At 44.7% G+C, this 14640-nt stretch overlaps 1 protein-coding gene across 4 annotated transcripts in view; it reads left to right on the top strand.

Moving 5' to 3' along the window:
* The window catches only part of LOC144694930 (metal transporter CNNM4-like), a 34470-nt gene that overhangs the window by 3778 nt on the left and 16052 nt on the right, over positions 1 to 14640 (top strand). Inside the window, exon 1 of one of the 4 annotated variants that reach the window (XM_078565712.1) lies at positions 11297 to 12576. The exons of the other annotated variants lie outside the window; for them this stretch is intronic. Coding sequence (XP_078421838.1) covers positions 11301 to 12576 — 1276 coding nt within the window. The 5' untranslated portion in view covers positions 11297 to 11300. Of the gene's footprint in view, positions 1 to 11296; positions 12577 to 14640 lie in introns of those variants that run through there. 4 annotated transcript variants of the gene reach the window in all.

Below are 14640 nucleotides of genomic sequence, written 5' to 3'. Positions count from 1 at the left end.
GCCAGCTTCCTTGGTTTGGTAAACCCCCCTAATCGATAGTGGGTGTCACATCAGCTTCTGCCAGTTCGCAACCCAAGATGTTTGGTCACTGGAGCTCCCAGTCAGTCCTGATTGGTACACCAAAACCTTCAGGGGACTGGCTTCTGATCATCCACCAGTGTTTAGGTAGAAGATCACAGAATTTTCAAGAGAAATGGCATTTACGCCATTTATCCAGGTTCTTGCGGATCTTTGCCCCCTCAAACCAGGCAATTCAAACCTTCTACCGTGACCTTGATCTACTTTTACCCTGAGTGGTGGAGGTTGAGTGAACAACATTGCATTGGCACATGTTAGAGTTCAAGAACTTGGGCGATCTTTAGATCATAGCCAAAGTCATTGGGATTTTTATTGTTATTTTTTGGGGGGCGGGGGGTGGAGTTGTTGGAGAGAGGTAGGGAAGCAGATTAAATGTTCCAGAACTATTCAAGTAAGCAATGGTAAAATAGCCATCTTGTGCTCTCGCATGTCTGGTCCAACCCAATTCCTGTATCTAGGGTTTCCTTAAGGTTGGAGAATTGGATTTTGAAATATTAACCAAACGTTGTATTCTCAGTAGCAATTGAAGTGAAGCCATGGGGGTCTTGGGGAGGACAGCCAAGCCCCTGTGGTTTCGTGTCCCAGATGCACTGACCCATGTGTGACCATGTTTCAAGAAAGCTTCAGGCCCCACAGTGGGCTCATATCTGTAGACCACCTTCAGTGTAACGCGTGGGCTGTAACCCAGGCCAAGTGGCAAAGGTGGTTTGTGCAGATTCAGCGAGTGCCACGTGAATGAAATTACTTTCCTGAGAAAATGTAGCAGGAAATGCTGAGAATGCATATCCGCATCTGATGAAGGGAGACAGGTCAGTGTTTTCATTGAAAAGCCTTCATTCAAACAGGTAACTGTATGTTTAGTAATATTTTTAGTGAAGAAGGGACTTTGTGAATGAAGTGGCAGATACAAACTTGGCCTGTGTCTTTTTTAAAATTTTGCTTTGTTAATATCTTGATGCAAAGCTAAGATTTATTTCCAAAGCACAGTCCTGCTCATGTGTTGCTCAGTGCTGCTGGTCTGACAGCTTCTAAATGCAAGTTGTTAAGTGAACCTTCCAGGGCTGAAGATGAGAGTTTACTAAGCAGTGAGTCTGTAAGGTGCAGAATTCCACACTGAGACTCCCTTTGTGGCTAGGGCTGGCTGCTTTTTTAAAAATGTATTTCTAAATGTGGCTAAGAGATTGATTGAAGAAACCGAACATGTAGGTCACCACTACAATGCCGGGCTACAACTCTTGTGCGCTCTGATCTGTGACTGTTAGAACTAACAGGCCTGTTGGTGTATTCTCCTGAATGATTTGCAATGTGATAATTTACTGTTGGTTTATTTATATTATATTTTTTATGTTGGTTCTTGTCTTCCAATTTGGGAACATTTGCACTCCAGGCAGACTTTCTGATGAATCATTCTTTTTCTTAGAGACAAATTTTAATTGTTTAGCATTGGGTTGCAAGATGCTGGTTAAGGCGCAACCCACTTTAGAAGTTATCATTTTGTCCCAAGTCCTTCCTGTGAATTGGACAAACCCCTTTAACTATTTAAAATTGTGAGTGAGTTGAGTTTCCCAGGGACTCTGCGCGATTGTGACCATCAATCATTCCGTTTTCTTTTAGAGGCTCCCAGAATTTCTCAGTTAAGTCTGTTGCCTGGTGTGCACGATCTTGGACTCAACCTCTGGCTGTTATACTGGAGAGTGCATCAGCTGCAGCCTGTCTGCTGAGTCCTGCTACAAAGGGCTTGTGCACAGACTTCCTGAAGGGATGGAATTGGGATTAATTGTGTTCCCTTTGTGGTCGAACAGGCAACGAAGAGTGCTCACCCATCAAGAATGCCCACTTGCAGCAAAAAGATAAATAGAAATGACTCCATAACATGCACACATGGCGCAACCAATTTCACCCATCAAATGTATTTTTATTTCCATTAACTCGGTCTCCTTAGATCCGCAACAAACCTCAAGGCTTCCCTCCTCACATTGTTTAACCTCTTGGTGGTATTAAAGAGCTTTAAAATGTGTTCTTCCCTGTGGCAGAGGGGATTGAGGGGCGGGTGGTGGAGATGAAAATGTCCTTGAATGAAGTGTGCACTAAGAAATGGCAATCATTTTTCAGAGTGTAAATTTTAGAATTGTTTTTTTAAAATATAAATCTATGTATATTAAAATAAGTTTCTTGGGCAATTGTAATATTCAAACTTTGACAGCTGTTTGCACTAGCAATAATTAGAAAGCAAATGGGAGGTGATCCAGAATGCTGTGACATTCCCAGACCAACTTCCTTCCTTGCTTGTGGGTAATGTTCCTCTGGTTCTGCATGTTCAGGAGACATTTGAATTAAGAAACCTGATTTAACCCTGATGGGTGGCACTCTGTGTAGACCATATTTATTTTGCAATGAGATGTTATTTGTATATTTTTGTGATTTTTTTTGTTTGTTTCCATGAACAGTTTGCATTAATATATCCTGTCCTCCTTTTTCAAACAAAACTTTGTCTCTTGATCCTTTTTGAACCGTTTCCTGATCTTTGGGTTGTGCACTTTCTGATGTTTTTTTGATAGGATTAGTAAATGCCGAGTGTGTTCCTCTCTGTGACTGGTTCATTGCGGACTTTTGCCAATGGAAGCTGAATTTCTGATTTTATACCTGTGACCAGCAAGAGTTATTTTTTCTCTCTCTACTTCCAAAACAGATGTGTCAAACTTGTTGATCTAATTATTTTCTGTAACGTGTTAGCGAGTTTTTGTAAGCAGGGAGTATCAGTCTACTTATTCTCATGGTGCATGTGGTCGCCATGTAGGAAGAACTTGTGTACTGAGATTTCTTCTGAATTGGGGGAATGTATTATATTTCTCTATATTAAAAAAAAATTAATCTTTGGATCTTTCTAATGCTCTTTTTTGCATCTCCAGCATAAAGAGGTTTCAGTACAGAAAAGGACTGTTGTTTTCAACAATCTTGTTCCCATACTGATGATAAGCATCACTACCCACTTTCCCTCATTCCCTTCTTTCTAGAAACAGCATGCACATGTCAGCAGACGCTCTTTTTGATGGAACCTCTCGTCACATCAGACAATATATTCCAAAAACTTGCTATTCTCTGGGAATGAAGACCTCCGCCTCTGTCAACATCTAGTCTGTTCCTCTGTTTAAACTCGTGACTGCTGCTCCTCCCAAATCTGCTAAAATGGGGTAATCAATCAATAGGAATGCTCTCCAGCTCTTTCATTATTATATAAACCTCTATCAGGTTGCCTCTTAAGTCTACATGGCTCCACAATAAATAGACCAAACTCTTTGACCCTGAGTAGCTGAGGTTCTTCAAGCTGGGAATAATTCTTATCTCTCTCCTCTGGACCTTTTTCCAGGGCTTCAACATTACCCACCATGTGGGAATCAAAAATGGACACACAACTCTGGCAGCGATCTGACCAGTGACATGTACAGTAACAAAATGGTGTCCTCATGCAGAATGGCTCTTTTAATTGAAAATGCTGCCATCGGTGGTGGTCTCGCTAACTGTTGGGGTTAATACTGGAAGAATTCAGTAGTTTCTTTTAATGTGTCTGTTCATAATTCCGTCTGCCCAGTGCTGTTGCAGTGTCTATACTGCAGCTCGCTGTAGAAGGCAACCTGGAGAATTCTGCAATCCAGCTGGTGTTCTTTCTGATTGTGGCCAACATCCCAATTATACTGTAGTGCTCGTGTCCCTAAGTATTAGCCCCAACAACCCTTTCTTGCCACTTGATGCCAGCAGTATGATGTACACAGTGTACATGGAAATGGTAAAATCCCTTCATGTAATGCTAGTAGCGGATTCAGGAATCTGTTTCACCAGAGAATCCCACCAAGTTCATAGAATTTGTGCCTCTCTTTAAGTGGTAACTGGTTGATCATAATTGCAGTTGGTGTGGCTGGATGGGTTGGATCTGGACTTGCACCTAATCTGTTCCAGTCTGGCTCAAGGGCTTTAGAGAAATTTCCTCATCTGGAATCCATGAGTTCTCTGGAGCACACAATTGCTGCGAGATTGGTTCAGAGTTCCGTCTTGGTAAGACATGTGTAAAAAGGGGGTGGGGTGTAGAAAGATGAAGAACTTGTATTTTTAGAGTTTCATTTACATCTTCACTGCCTCAGGCCATCTCAAAGTGTTTTGCAGCCAACAAAGTACTTTGGAAGTAGGAAACACAGCAGCCAATTTCCTCATAGCAAACTCCTGCAAACAGCAATTTGCTAATGACTGGATAATCTCTTTTAGTGATGTTGATAATGCGTTATACATTGGCCAGGGCGCTAGGAAGAACTCCCCTGCTCCTTTTTGAATAGTGCCATGGGGATCTTTTATGGAGTTTCAGTCTATGGTTTCATCCAAAAGATGGCATTCCGACAGTGCAATGCTCCCTCGGCACCACACGTGCATCGTGTGTGGTGTGAGGCTTGAACCCATGGTTAGCTGACTGAAAGGCAAGACTGTGACCCACTTGAGCCAGGACACACACTGTTGTCTTATTTCTATTCATTGTTCCATATTGAAGCATATGTTAAGCTTGCACTCTCATCACTGCTGTTTAAATGGAGGGAAGGGGGTTAGATAGAAAATTCAACTTTCATCTGTTGCTAATCCCTTTCCTGGTTCCCTTATGGTTGAAGGTTCTGGAGCCTAGGCTTGCTTAAGCTGTTGAAATGTAAGCTGTGAGCTAAATGGTTTCCATAGAGTTCTTGGTTTCTGATGTAATTGGATGTGAGGGAACCTTGGTTACAGATTCCCTGCAGATTTGCTGCAACACAATGCATTGCTTTGCAAATTCCAATGGTAGAGGATTATACAATAGGGGGAGATGTGGGGTTCAATCCAAAATCTGCTGTACTTTTCTTACAACATACAAGTAAGGCTTTATGTATGTACTTGCCTTCTGTTTATGAGTTTTGAAAGTGTAGCTTCAGTGGGGAGTGTTCATAAAGGTGGCCATCTATTTAAGCAGTAAAACTGCAATGAGTATATGGTGACAACTTGTATTACTGCTGAGTTCCTCCCACGTGCAAGGGGCAGTGAAGTTCAAAAGGGAAGTGGAAGATTGGTGGTGATGGCTAGCAAGTACCTGGTCCAAAGCAAAAGCTTCCGAAAGTATTGAGGGAACTGGGTCAATGCCTCTTGATGGGTGAGGCTCATACCATGATGTAAGGCTGAAAAGGATCACTATAATGTGCTTACAGACTTATATTGGCTCCTGGCCCATCAATATCTTGATTTTTAAAATTATCAACCTTGTTTTCAAGTGCCTTCACGGCCTCACCCTCCTTACCTCTGTAACTTCAACCCTCAGAATCTGCGCTCCTCCAATTCTGGCCTCTTTTTCGCATCCCTGATTTTAATTGCATCACCATTGGTGGCCATCCCTTGAGCTGTCTAGACCTTTGGCTCTGGAATTCCTTCCCAAACCTCTGCACTCCTCTTTCACAACCCTCCTTAAAACCCATCTCTTTGGTCAAGCATTTTGGTCAGTCGTCTTAATATCTCCTTATGTGGCTCACTCAAATTTTGTTTGACAACATTCCTGCTAAGTGTCTTGGGATGTTTTGTTACATTAAAGATGCTACATAAAAGCAAGTTGTTGTTGAAAGAATACAGAACTCAATATAGCTGAAGTCCTGGAGAAAAGGAAACTGCATCTCCATAGCACCTCTCGTGACCTCCAATGTCCCAGAGTTTTTCCAGCCAATAAAGTACTTCAGAATTATAGTCACTGTTGTAATGTGGGAAACGATAGCAATGAGGGAATCGGGAAGGACGGAATAGGCTGGGACTATTTTTTTCTTTAGAATAGAGAAGGCTGAGAGATGACCCGAAAAAAGGTCTTGAAAATTTTGAAGGAGTTTGAGAGACAGCGATGTTTTCACTTGAGGGGGAAACAAAGGGGAAACAGTCCAAGACTACAGTCCATAAATAGAAGGTAAAATAAATCCAATCTATAATTCCAAGAGAAATATCTCTAACCTAGAGAATGGTGAGAATATGGAATTTGCTGCCGCATGGAGTAATTAAGGCCACATAAAGTAATTAACAGATGAATTTAATGGAAAGCCAGGTAAGTACTTGGAGGAGAAATGAGTATGCTGACAGGGTTAGACGAGGAAGACTGGGAGGAGGACAAAAAAGCTGACGTAGACTAGTTGGGCCAACTGGCCTGTTTGGCGTTGCTTCCATGCTCTGAGGCTACCATTGAACTAGGGCTGACCTTTTTCATTTCCAGCAGAGGATATGTTTGGTTTGTGACTTCAACTGATAACTGGATGATTTATTTTGAGGATTAATATTTATAGTGCTTTGGAATGTCCTGAGTTTATGAAAGAACATAGGGGTAGGAGGGCCCCTTGCCATTTAGTGAGATTATGGTTGATCTTGCACCTAACTGGCTCTAATTTTTAGGCTATACTCCTTGGTCCTACACTCCCCAACCAGTGTAAATAGTTTCTCTCTATCCTAATAAAATCAAAATACTGCAGATGCTGGAAATATGAAATAACAAAAGTGCTGGAAAAACTCAGCGGGTTGGAGGAGTTGCAGATAGTGAAGAGGATTGTCAAAGGATACAACGGGATATAGATCGGTTGGAGACTTGGGCGGAGAAATGGCAGATGGAGTTTAATCCGGACAAATGCGAAGTAATGCATTTTGGAAGGTCTAATACAGGCAGGAATTATACAGTAAGTGCCAGAACCCTTAAGTGCATCGACAGGCAGAGGGATCTGGGTGTACAGGTCCACAGGTCACTGAAAGTGGCAACGCAGGTGGATAAGGTAGTCAGGAAGGCATATGGCATGCTTGCCTTCATTGGCAGGGGTATTGAGTATAAAAGCTGGGAAGTCATGCTGCAGCTGTATAGAACTTTGGTTAGGCCACACTTGGAATATTGCGTGCAATTCTGGTTACCACATTACCAGAGGGATATGGAGGCGTTGGAGTGGATGCAGAGGAAGTTTACCAGGATGCTGCCTGGTCTGGAGGTTATTAGCTATGAGGTTGGAGAAACTCAGATTGTTCTCACTAGAGCGACGGAGATTGAGGTGCGACTTGTTAGAAGTTTACAAAATTGAGTGGCATGGACAGAGTAGATAGTCAGAAGCTTTTTCCCAGGGTGGAAGAGTCAATTACTAGGGGACATAGATATAAGGTGAGAGGAAAAAACTATAAAGGAGATGTGCGGGGCAAGTTTTTTATGCGGAAGGTAGTGAGTGTCTGGAATTCGCTGCCAGAGGAGGTGGTGGAAGCAGGTACAATAGTGGTGTTTAAGAGGCAGCTTGACAAATACATGAATAGGATAGGAATAGAGGGATACGGACCCCGGAAGTGCAAAATGTTTTAGTTGACGGGCAATCTGATCGGCGCAGGCTTGGAGGGCCGAAGGGCCTGTTCCTGTGCTGTACTTTAATTTGTTCTTTGTCTGGCAGCATCTTTGGAGCGAGAAACAGAGTTAACATTTCGAGTCCATGTGATTTCTTCAGAGCTGAAGAGAGGTAGCAATGTGATGGGTTTTATGTAGTTGAAAAAATGGGTGGAGCAAAATGGAAGGTCAAGGATAAACTGGGGGTCAGAAGAGATTAAATGGCAAAGATGTCATGGAACACAAGACAAAGGGAGTAGCAATGATAGGATTAAAGATGGAAGTTTTGGTCCAGAGTAGGTGTTAATATCAGAATGAAGGTCAGCACTGTCTGAAAGCAAAACAGTGGAATCTGTTAAGAGCAGACAGGGGTCCGTGCTGTCTGAAAGCAAAACATGAGAACAAGATACAGACTTCTCTAAATTGGGGAGACCAAACGCAGATTGGGTGATCTCTTTGTGGAACACCTCCGGTCTGTCTGCAAGCATGACCCAGACCTTCCAGTCACTTGCCATTTCAACAGACCAGCTTGCTCTCACGCCCACATGTCCATCCTTGGCTTGCTGCAATGTTCCAGCGAAGCCCAATGCAAACTGGAGGAACAGCACCTCATCTTCCGACTAGGTACTTTACAGTCTTCTGGACTTAACATTGAGTTCAACAACTTCAGACCACGAACACTGTCCTCCATCCTCACCCCCTTTTTTATCCCCTTTTTCTTACATTAGTTTTTACTTTTTATCCACTTATTTTTATTATTATTTTTATTCATTTATCTGTGGTTTTATGCCCCCTTCTATCTCATTTTCTATCCTTTTTCCAGTTTCCACCCTTTCACCTTCATATGGTCCTTCTCTGACACTTCCCTTCCTTGACTTTTTTGTCTCCATTTCCGGTGATAAACTGCCTACTAATATTCATTACAAGCCCACCAACTCCCACAGCTACCTCAACTTCACCTCCTCACATCCTGCTTCCTGTAAGGACTCCATTCCATTCTCCTATTTCTCCATCTCTGTTGTATCAGTTCTAATACTACGTCCAACAATCATGCTTCTGACATGTCTTCCTTTTTCTTCAACTGAAGACTCCTTCCCCCTGCGCCCCCACCCCCTGCCTCCACTGTTGTTGACAGGGCCCTCGACCATGTCTGACCAATTTCCTGCATTTCCGCCCCCACCTTCTCAGAACCATGATAGGGTTCCTCACTTTCCACAGCACCAGCCTCTATATTCAAAGGATCATCCTCCAGCATGATGCCACCTCCAGACACATCTTCCTCTCACCACCCCCACCCCACGTCAGCATTCCGAGGCGACAATTTCCTCTGTGACACCCTGGTCTTCTAGACTATCACCCCAACACCTCATCGCCTTTTCGTGCAACACCTCCCCCTTTACCTCCATCCTCACTGTCCAAGGCCCCAAACACTCCTTCCAAGTGAAGCAGTGATTTACTTGCACTTCGTTCAGTTTAGTCCACTGTATTCGCTGCTTACACTGCGATCTGCTCTACACTGGGGAGACTGAACGTAGACTGGGTGACCACTTTGCAGAACACCTTCCCTCATTCCGGAAGCATGACCCAGATCTTCCTGTCGTTTGCTGTTTCAATTCACTATCTTGCTCTCATGTTCACATTTCTGTTCTCAGCCTGTTAGAATGTTCCAATGCAAATTGGAGGAACAGCACCTCACCTTTCGACGAGGCCCTTTACAGCCTTCCAGACTTAACATTGAGTTCAACAACTTCGGACCATGAACACTCTCCTCCATCCTCACCCCCTTTTTTTATCCTCCATTTTGATTTATTTTCCCAACAAGTCAGACAGCACTGACCCTTTTCTGCTATTTTGCTTTCAGACAGTGCTAATTTTTATTCTGATGTAAACATCTACCCTAGACCAAAGCTTTTGTCTTTAATATTATAATTACCACTCTCTTTGTCTTGTGTTTCATGACATCTTTATAATTTAATCTCTCCTGAGCCCCAACCTATCTCTGACCTATTTTGCTCCATCTGCTTTTTCAACAGCATAAAACCCATCACATTGCTACCTCTCTTCATCTCTGAAGAAGCCATATGGACTCGAAACATGAACTCTGTTTCTCTTTCTGCAGATGCTGCCAGACCTGCTGAGTTTTTGCAGCATTTTGTTTTTTTCTGTCCCATCTGTTCCCCTTAATGTCTTGAACATTTTGATGAAATTAACCCATAACCTTCTAAATTCCAGGGAATATAACCCTTTGTAATTGCACCTTGTATTTTAACACAAGGAGTTCATGTATCGGTCTATTAAAGCTACACGGCCTTTTCTCCAATATATCCTCTAAGTTGTGGTGCCCAGAACTGCTCACAGTACTTGGGTGTGGTCTAAACAGGGCTTTGTATGGCTGTAATATTCCATCTCCCCTCTTTGTATTCTAGCCCTTTTTATTACTTTCTCTACCAGTTCATAATATTTCAATGATCTATATACCTGGACCCTTAAGTCCCCATGGACCTCCACTGTTTCTGGATTTTCATCACTTAAGAAGTTTTCCATTCTTTTAAGATTCAAAGTGGATACAAACATATGAACATCTGAATAGGAATAGGCCACTCGGCTCTCTCGAACCTGCTCTGATCTGATTGTAACTTCAACTCCACGTTCCTGCCTGCCCCTGATAACCATTAACCCCTTATGGAGAATCTAAGATGACTTCACATTTGCCTACATTGAAATTCATTTGCCACAGTTTTGCCTATTTACTTAATCTTTCAATATATCTTTGTAATTTGATGCTTCCACCTACACTATTTATGTTGCCACCATCTTCATCCTCAGTAAATTTGCGTATGTTGTTCACTAGCGAGTTATGCTCGCCAGCTGTCACCAGGGTCTGAATGGCTGCCTTCTGTGTTTTAACCATTCTTTGATTCTATTCCTTTAAGTCGTTAATAAATAGTGAAGAGTTGAAGCCCTAACACTAGGTGCCACTAGTCACATCCTGCTAAATTAAGAGTTATCTTAAATGTCTCCTGCCGCTCAGCCAATTTCCAAACCAGGTCAGTGCTTTGCCTTGAATTCCACGGGCTTCACTTTGAGCTATTGTCTCTGACAAAGGGATTTTATCAAATGCTTTCTGGAAGTCCAGATAACTAACATCTACAGAACAATTCCCTTGTCCGCTATAGTCACCTCTTCCAAAAAAAAAATTGCTTTAGCAAATATAAAAGCAAAATACTGCAGATGCTGGAAATCTGAAACAAAAGCAGAAAATGCTGGAAAACCTCAGCAGGTCTAACAGTATCTGTGGAGAGAAAAACAGAGTTAACGTTTCCAGTCCATATGACTCTTCAGAAGAAGAGGAGAATAGACTCTCCTTTCCACAGATGATGTCAGACCTGAGGTTTTCCAGCATTTGCTGTTTTTGTCCCCTCTTACAAATCCTTACTGGCTTTCTCTGATCAGCTGGAAAATTTCAAGGGTGTTCAGTCACTCCATATGTTTCAAAAGAGGTGTTAAATGAATGCAATTTTTGTTTTGGGGGAGATTGCAATGAAAAATTAGTGCTAATCCTCTTTTTGAGGATAAGGTGAGGAGCCTGTAGCTTTCCTCCCTTTCAGATGTGCAGCGTTGCGCGATGTTTACAGTGCGCTTTCAACCACACTTGAAAGGGGGTTGGCTTCCCGGCCCCTTGGCTTTGATTGGTCGGGGGTGGGGGCGGTGCGTAATGATTGGACGTTGTTAGGGGCGGCGGGCTATGATTGGACAAGCGGCCGGTCAATCACGTTCTGCGAGCGAGTTGGGTTGTCTCCGGGTGGTCACGTGACTCAGATGGGCGGCCAGCCCCGTTAAGATGGCGGCGGGAGAGCGCAGCTTTCGTCTGGCGCTGACCGCCCTCTGGGCTCTGGCGGCCGGTGGGGAACGCGACGTGGTGGGTGTCCGGCTGGAGAGCGGCGGGGGCCCCGTCCGCATGGAAGGCGGGACGATTCGAGCCAGGCCCGGGGCCCGCTTCCAGCTGAGGGTGTTCGGCCAGCGGCTGGGCTGGGAGGATTGGCCTTGGCTGGCCTTCAGCCCCCAGCGAGAGTGCGGCAACAACAGCCTGGAGAGGACCTGGATAGAGCTGGGGGAGAACCTGAGTGATGGCTCCGTGCTAGTAAGCGTCCAGGCTGGCCAGGCGGGGGGCCTCTATTACCTGTGCACCCAGATTCAGAAGGAGCTGTGGAAGCCCCCTGGAGGCTGGGACACACCCCTGGACATCCAGCCCACTCAGTACCCCCTGGCTGTGTGGGGCCAGGTGCTGCTCCTGGCCCTGTTGCTGATCTTCTCGGCCCTCTTCAACCTGCTGCACCTCAGCGTCCTGTGGCTGGACCCCCTGGAGCTGCACATCATCCACCACTGTGGCTCGGAGAGGGAGAAGCGGAGCGCCGAGTTGTTGGAGCCCCTCCGCCGGCGGGGCAACCTGGTCCTCTGCTCCCTGGTGCTGGGCAATGTGCTGGCCAACTCGTGCCTGGGCGTTCTGTTCCACCAGGCGCTGGGTGCCATCCTGCCCGCCATCCTCGCCTGCTCCGCCCTGCTGTTCCTGCTGGGTGAGATTCTCCCCTACGCCGTCTGCTCGCGTTACGGCTTCGCCATCGCCTCCCGCACCACCTGGCTGACCCGTCTGTTCATGGTCCTCGCCGCGCCGCTCGCTTTGCCCGTTGCCCTGCTGCTCAACTGGGCCCTGCGGCAGGACATCAGCACCTGCTACATTCGCGAGAAGATCCTGGACATGCTGCGCTCCAGCGACCCCTACAGCGAGTTCGTGAAGGAGGAGTTCAGCCGGGGCTCACTGAGGACTAAAGTGGTGGAGGACATCATGACTGGCTTGAAGGACTGCTTCATGCTCAGCACTGAAGCCGTGCTGGACTTCAACACCATGTCTGAAATCATGCAGTGCGGCTACACCAGGATCCCAGTCTATGAAGAGGAGAGGTCCAACATTGTGGACATAGTCTATGTGAAAGACCTCGCCATGGTTGACCCTGAGGACTGCACACCTTTGAACACCATTATCAAATTCTACAACCACCCTCTGCATTTTGTGTTTAACGACACCAAGTTGGATGCCGTGCTGGAAGAGTTTAAGAAAGGTGATTGTTTGTCCCATTACAAAAATGTCCCTTAGCACAACGCTTTGAGAAGAGCCTTTGAAGGAATTGTGCTCGAGATTAACTGAAATTCTTTTGTCTCTCCACGTCCTGCATGGAGATTCTCATAAGCCACGTCCATGCCTCAAAGTGGCGTGCATCGCCCCCCTATAATCCGGAGCAGTAACTTGGGCCATGTTTCAGTTTAATTCCGCCCTCAGTTCCTGGCTTCTCTGGCCCATCTTTGTCTGATCTCAGAGGCAGCATGAACTCTGTTGGTGCTGGTCTTGCCAGCCATCAGTTGTGGGTTCATCTACACAAATCTTTAAAAGTGGCTGGACAAGTTGAGAAGGCTGTCTTTTAAACAACAACATGTATGATCTAGGGCTTTAGAAATAGAGGTTTAGAGTAGAAAAGTGAGGACGTTAGGCTGAACCTTTATAAATCATTCCCAATTTTGGGCATCACACTTTAGGAAGGATGTCAGGTCCTTAGGGAGGCTGCAGAGGAGATTTACCAGAATGATAGCCACGACTTCAGCTATATGGAGAAACTGGAGGAGCTGGGATGGTTTTCTGGATGGGAGTAGAGAGGGGAGGAGAATTAATAGATGTTTTTCCAAATTATAAGGTGTTTTGATGGAGTAGATAGGGCAAAACTGTTTCCAGTAGCAGGAGGGTCAGTAACCAGAGGAGACAAATTTAAGGTAACCCATTCTGTGCTGGGTTATTGTTTGGCTGTAGTTTATATATAATGGGAGTTCCCAGCAGTAGGAGCTGAGTTCCATTACTCAAAAAGACTTGATTGCAGTTGTTAACACTTCACTATCACGCATTGACACAAGTTGCATAATCCTGCTTTGTCACTAGGAGGCCAGTATCATTCAGCCAAAAAGCACAGCCAATAACTGCTGAGACGCATCCTGCAAAATCCACTGTAGGTAGAGGTTTAAGAGAACTGAAGTGGTTTCAAAGCGGTCGCCTGAGGGCTGAGCTATATTTCATAACGCTGAAACAACAACAACAGCTAGGCAAGAGCCTTTTAAAGTAGTGAACTGTTGCAATGGGCTGGTATAATTTGTGTTATTAGGAGGGGAGCTTCAAAAGCGCTTTAGTGTACCTATATTAATGCCAGAGTCTGGTACATTTAATTGTTGTTGATGAGATGTAGGTGGTTTGGATATATCTGTGTGGTTTGGACATATCCTGGTCAGTATCCCAGTGACCAGCGGCACAATTATGGTCTGGTTTACCATTGCCAAATTAAGAAGCTACTCCTTATTTTGAGAATTCCCAACATGTTTCTCTGGAATCTTGTTTTTTTTCCCCTTCTTTCCCCAATTTCCTCATCTTTCGGTCAGGATCTTAGGCCCCTATCAGGAGCCTGAGTACAGTAACCGATGCATTCACTTCAAATCTTCATGTTACTTATTGCCTGAAATACAATACATTGAAATCCACTTTTGGATTAATGTACAAGCACTCTCTTCCCCCCTCCCCGAAGGGAGTTTACCCAGTGTTAAATCAAAAAGGGATAAATGCACAGCAGGTCAGTGAACAAATTAAACTGAATGCTGAGAGAGAAGCTGGCATTTTTAGGAAGCTTGGCAAAGCAGAAAAGCGGGGGATACAAGAAGCAACAGATACCAGTCGTCACCTGAGAATTGCTTCGTAGAAAGCTGTTTGGTGACACAAAAGATCACTGAATAAGTTGCAGTTGGAGTGTTGTGTCCAATTCTGGGCGGTGCACTTTCAGACAGATGTCGAGGCCTTGGTGAGGGTGCAGATCGATTTACCAGAATGGTAGCAAGGGTGGGGTACTTCTCTTTTATGGGGAGGCTGAGTGGTGTCGGGTGGCTGAGCTGTATTATTAGTGACAGAGTTGATCTGCAGACACTTCATGGGTGCAAACGTTAAGTTTATTTACAATATATTCAGCAGCCACTACATGTGCTTTCAACTCCAGCTCCAACTCTAACTCTACACTACCTGCTGAGGTAGCCCACGCTACTTTCCTATTGGTTACTACAGATCATGTGATCTTCCCTAAAGGCACATTGCCCACTAA

Source organism: Cetorhinus maximus, chromosome 20, assembly GCF_964194155.1.
Source record: "Cetorhinus maximus chromosome 20, sCetMax3.hap1.1, whole genome shotgun sequence".
Lineage (NCBI taxonomy): Eukaryota > Metazoa > Chordata > Chondrichthyes > Lamniformes > Cetorhinidae > Cetorhinus > Cetorhinus maximus.
The sequence above is the reverse complement of the archived record's forward strand: the minus strand, read 5'-3'. Positions and strand labels throughout refer to the sequence as shown.